The following is a 6,009-nucleotide window of genomic DNA, read 5'->3' as shown; positions in this document are numbered from 1 at the left end:
ACCTTCTCTATCTGGCCACTTATTTCCATGAAATTTCTAGTAATTTGCTTAGCTTTGAAACTCTTGATCATCAAGTTAAAAATAATCTAGCAGATGGACAGACAAAGCCAATATAATTACTGAGTCTTTTTTTTGAAGGAAACAAACCAAAAAGCACATTGTTGAACTTGTGCTGGTTTGTATGACAGTGTGTACATAAATATGTTTTCAAAGTACTGTGGAGGCATGTAATGTGTTGCACGAGATCTGTTGCCCCCAGAATTATTCCAGAGCAGAAACACTGTTAAACAGCATTAGAACTGCAGAAATCTCCTTACTAAAAAAGACACATTAGCACTATACATACTCAAAGTGCTCTGCATGTGTTAAAACAAATGACTAAATACACTAATGAAAAAATTTGTGATATGAATACCAATACTCGGATCGTAAAGCTACTTTTTAATAAATATTCTCTTGCCAAAAATTATTCTGTTCACTTTATTTTAGTTCTTGACAATTTTTTCTGCCTACTAGAGTTACTTCTTGATTGTCTAATAATTAAACAGAATTCTGTTAAACTTAAACAATCCCTAGTATTTTGCAATTGAATTCCTTATACAAACAGGCATACACTTAACTTCAAACATCTGCTTATGTGCCTTCCTGAAGTAAGAAGGAACTTAAATGCTCTCCCTTTTACAACACAAACAGCCCAGCCCCACTACTGAGAACTTACAAATTGAAAATGCAGGATTTGTTATTTTACTATGAAAATAAGAAGAAAAATTCTCATGTAGAAATTATATAATCTACAGTTGACACTGGAAAACCTGAATATGTATCATTCAAATGTCATCAATCCATCTAAAATTTCAAGAATCAGCATGAAAAAACAGAAATGCAAGGATAATTTAATCTTTATTTAGGTCCTAAGATCTTAACACTGCAAGTAAGATTTCACTGGACTGGTAAAATTATTAACATAACAAATTTAAGGCAGCTGTTACATAGTGTTACATTAATATTTCAGTCAGACTGAACTCTTCTTTAGATACATTCATGCAATTAACTTCTATGTAATTTGAAATATATGGGATTGCTTTGTTTCCCTGTATTAGACCTATCTGGTTAAACTTTTCTCAAACAGTACAGAGAATGGACTCATTGTTTTTCTTGGCAGAAGTAAAAAGAACTAATGACTTAATGGTTAAATGACTTATTTGATTCAAGAAATGCATGTTGAGAATGCTTTGGAGATAAATATACATCTTATATGTGTATGTCACATGCAAGCATGGAAAAATTGAAGGTTGAAACATTAATATTATTCTTAACTAAAATCATTTTCCCCCCATAGAAAATCCAAAAATATCCTTGCACTGAGAAGTGGGCCCATGAAATTTCTTCCTTTCCAAAAGATTCCTCTCCAGGCCAAACTCTGTTGGGGATGAGAAATCTTCCATGCAGCCGTAAACAATCCTCCGTGTTGTCTCTTATGGTTTACTCCGATTTCGGCTTTTCTTTTCCTTCTTCAATACCTGAAAACATATGGAGAGCAGCTTCTAAAAATCTCTCAATAAAAACAACCCAATGAAGGGTTTGCTTAGAGAGGTTTCTCTAATGCATTCATCTTTCTTTTCCCTTTATTGATGTTGTTTCTCCTGAACTTGCTCGCATGTGTTACCTCACCTGCTGTGAAGGAAAAGAGCAGCTGCACACCTGATGGCAGTGGCTGTCCAGTAATGAACTGCACAATCCTCCCTCCCTCACTCCCATTTTCAGATCAGCCTGACCCCCTGCTGCACACCCAGCCTTTGATGGCTGCAGGGGTCTGGGAACACTTAGTTCCCTCACCTGCTCTGCTTACCTACTAGCAAACTAAAATAGATGTTACTATAGCTGAATCTAAGCACAAAACTTTGTTTGAAAGAAAATTTTAATAACTGTGTTTCAGAATTCAATAATTGGAAGCCCCTCTCCATTTCAACATTGGATTTTTAAGTATTTGCGGGTACATCTCCCTTTTTCAAAAGTACAAGAATGAATAAACAATTACTGCTGAGAGGGTGCCTTTCTCTTCTTGTAGTGGGCATTTCTTTCAGTAATATCAGGTGGACTGAGTTGAGTGTACAGCTCCTTAAAGAAATTTTTCTAACTGCAGGATTTGTCTCTTTTCTATGCTGGGCCAGGCAGCAGACTGTGTTTTTTCTGGCAATGGAAACATTCAGCTATTTCATATGCCTGTTCCTGGACAATGAATTACTACTGGTATCTGACAAAAGTATTGTTCTTCTGACTAAGCCCTCTCTGCCAGACATCTCAAATACAAATATTTCTTTTGGAGTTTTTCAGGCCTGCTGCATGCTGGAAAAGAAAGACTTACGATAACCAAAGGCAAAAAAGAAGCAATGCTTGAGAATGCTGAGAGGAAAATCCAGTCACAAGTAAGATCACCTGCTAGTGCAATACAGGCACAGGCAGTAAGTACACCAGACATCACTTAAAAAACATAGTTAATGAATTCCAACATGGGAAACAATAAGATTCATCTGCAGTTAGAAAGCACAACTGCAGAGCTGCCTTGCTGAAAGAAACACCACCAAGACAAATGGGTCTGCATGTTACCGGCAGCCCAAGTACAATGGCCCTGGGTGTTGCTGGCACACCGGTGTAATGGGAGAGCCACAGTCAAAGGTTTAACAACCAAAACAACAGACTGGGACCAAAAGATTACAGACAGTTTACAATGTTGCTCCAGAGCCAATCTTATGTCTTCTGCTTTCTCCTAGAAGGAACTTTTCCAATAATTTTAAAAGCTATTTTATTTGCCTTTTTGAAAGCACCTCTTTCCTTTCTTCTGAAGCACTCTACTGGAGATGCATCAAATAGTTTGGCAGGAATGCAGATATCCTCAAAATTGTGGACAGACGCTGGCTTGTACAAAGGGCAAATTTTTCCTTCCCTACCATGTTTGTGGTTTAACTTGGAAAAACTAACTGCAAATCATTTTGTCAGTAGTGAGGTTCTATTTAATGCATCTCCAGAGGCAAATAAAAAAACTCCAAACCCAAAACAACCCCTTCTCACCCCAGAAATCTTCTCATGGCAGACTGTTTTGATTTGCAGTCTTACTGCTCAAAAGCCCCTTTTAAGTGTACAGTTTTCAAATAATATTTTCCCGGGTCTTGCATGGTGACAGACCGGCATAATTTTACATCTCTGCTGTTTGTGGTGTTCCTGCCACACACTTTGGGTTAAGTTTGTGCAAAGTGTTTCAAGCTCTGCAAATCAGCACATGACTCACGGCATTTTCTGTTTTGCAAGTGCTTGAGCCACAAAGGACTTGGGATCAATATCCCTTATCTATGTGAAGGAAATGATGGAGAGGGCAATAATGCCAGGGTAAACCTTGAAAGATGTTGGGAGAATGACGAAACTGAGTTAGCTCCTCTAGGGCGGCAGGCTGCAAGGAGCAGGGATTTTGTTATGTATACTTTGGAATAGTGCAGGAGATTTTCCACCATCTACTTATTCATGGGCTTGCTAAGAATATGTGATTCTTTACCACACTATTATTCTTCACACAGGACTTAGGTCAAATGAAATTATTCCTTGCAGCTGCCTTTTTTGGAAATGTCTTTCCTGAATTAACTTAAAGACGTTAAATAAATGTGAATTTGACATCAAACTGAGGACTGAATACCCGTCTTGAACACTATGACCAGTGATTGATGGTCCTGGAGCAAAAACAAAAAGGCATTTTACACCTGGATACTAATATGGGCAAACAGAAAGTAAAACTGCTTTGAGCTTCTAGCATTAGATTCTACCTGGTATTGAAGGACTTATTAAAGAGAGTTGTGTATGCCATTAACTACCAGGTGAATTTATTTCTCTCCAGTTGTGATTTGCCACAGCAGCTATTATGAATGTTGTTTGCTTATTTCATTCAATTTGTTAAATGAAAAACATCTTTCATAGATAAAAGGAACCTACTTTTAATCTTGTGTTTCTTATTTTCCCTTTTCCTCTCCTCAGCAATGGGTGGCCTAGGCAGGATAGATGATGTAGAGTCTGCACAGTTAAGTTTACCCTGCACTAAAGTGATCTTTCATTCCTGTTATTTCACTGACAAGAACATGTTCATTTTCCCTGAGTAAATTTATATGGTGAGAAAATACCTTATACCTGAAAATACTAAAAGAGTATATTTTCATTTCTCAGTCTAAGCCTACCATTAATGGCATTTGCACAGAATGATACTTTATTCTAGCTGCATTTAATGGGTTCATCAGCTAATAAGTAGGTTGTAAACATCTCAGGTAATTGCCAAGAGCTCTTAAATTAGTACTGTAAGTTATAAAAGAGAATACATATTCATAGCTCATCAGGCTCTCCAGCAGACATTCTGTTCATCCGTCTGTTTTTAAGGGCAGACAAGCGAGATGTTTCAGTGGAACTTCTGTCATTTTCCTTTGTTTTAGTCAGCTTAAAACATTCTACACTTTCAGAGAAACATACTCAAGTCCTGATGGTGTATTTCACGAGATAATACTTGTAAAACAATACTCACATTTTTGCGTATCCCAGATGTAGTTGTTCAGGACTTCTCCCACCAAGTAGAATACGTTAATTATTACGGTAACGGCTGCAAAAAAGATTATTTTGACACCTGGGCTGAGGTGCTCAAGAAGCGGGTACACCCACACTCCTGTAACGTGGTGAATCCAGCACACCCTGAAACAAAACAAAAATAACAAGCTTGGCCTGTAGGCTTAGCTACTGAAACCCAAAAAGCAATTATTTGAAAGGCTCGCAAGTTGCAGGTGAACTGGAGCATGTGGCTGGCCTCCATCCGGAACAGACATCACAAATGATGAAAGTGTGACTGATTTCCCACATTCTTACTGCTTGCTTTCAGTTTATTATGAGCAGTTGGCCCATTTTAATTTCTGATCTAGGCAGGTATTTCCTTGCTCACTTATATTTCTGAGGAAACCCCTGTTTTGTGCCAAAGATGGAAACTGCAGCAGCCTCTGTTCCAAGCAGGTTCTTTATCCTAAAAGCATTCAGGGTTCTACAGGCTCTCCTACCATCTCTCTCTGCTTTCTGCAGTTATTCTGCTTTCACTTCATACACATTTGCGTTTTTCTTTTGCTTTTCCTCGCTACACATGGTAATCAGTTTTTGGGTTTGCCAGAAGCATATGGTTTAGATTCTCTTTGAGAGAATAATTTTTTCAGCAACTGTGTTTTAGATTGGTCCTCCTTTTCTTTCAGCTACCTGCCATAATTTGGAATCTAGTAATTTTTCTCTAGGTAAGACAAATATTTTTTTTAAAAGACCAAACAAAACCACACCTCAAAAGTAGTGCCCAGCCCCACAGCCAATATACAGTAAAGGAAAAGGATTGATGGTGGTTTGCTGGTGACACAGAGATTTTTAGTATTCAACTACAGAGGACATTGTTGGTACACTAACTCAAGAGACAGACTATCAGCTTTACTGCAGTGCAGCCTGAAGAAGCACTTCAGGTGTGTGGTTTTGCTGTGTGTGGCTGCAGTGGACACCTGTATCCTCTGATGGGATTGCTTTTGTGTTGGGATCTGATGCAGTGAGCGGTGAAGTCAGAGGGAGCAGAGAGAGTCCATACATTCCAGTAGGTAGAAGTTAAGAAAAGCAAATACTGGCAAACAACTGAGCAAACATCTCAGAGGCTAACTGGGTAAAGTGCTCAGTGAAGGCAAGCTGGGGCTTTGCTGGGCTCTCTTCAAGAATGTAAATCTCTTAATTTCTGACCTGAAAATTTGAGTGAAAAGCTCACAGTGAAGCACAGCTAGAGCAGCTGCACTGTTATACATGGGGATTTCCATTATTTGATTCACTTGCTGATGTTTCTATTTGCTTAAGGAAGATTTTTGATCACTAGATCAACAGTCAAAGGCTCCTAAAGGGCAGAGATAGAGAAGTCCACAGAAAACTGCTACCATAAAATTCTGTCACACAGGGAGTACAGAATCCCTGTTT

General features: G+C 38.4%; 1 protein-coding gene across 1 annotated transcript in view; it reads right to left on the bottom strand.

The window, feature by feature from the left end:
- Positions 1–881: 881 nt before the first annotated feature.
- AIG1 (androgen induced 1) overlaps positions 882–6,009 on the bottom strand; it is a 123,598-nt gene continuing 118,470 nt past the window's right edge. Inside the window, exons 5-6 of the mRNA XM_059841875.1 lie at positions 4,556–4,719; positions 882–1,520 (exon numbers count right to left, since the gene is read on the bottom strand). Of these exons, the coding sequence (XP_059697858.1) occupies positions 1,483–1,520; positions 4,556–4,719 (202 nt within the window). The 3' untranslated portion in view covers positions 882–1,482. The remainder of the gene's footprint in view (positions 1,521–4,555; positions 4,720–6,009) is intronic.

Source organism: Haemorhous mexicanus, chromosome 3 (assembly GCF_027477595.1).
Source record: "Haemorhous mexicanus isolate bHaeMex1 chromosome 3, bHaeMex1.pri, whole genome shotgun sequence".
Classification (NCBI taxonomy): domain Eukaryota; kingdom Metazoa; phylum Chordata; class Aves; order Passeriformes; family Fringillidae; genus Haemorhous; species Haemorhous mexicanus.
This window is presented reverse-complemented; position numbering and strand designations above follow the sequence as displayed.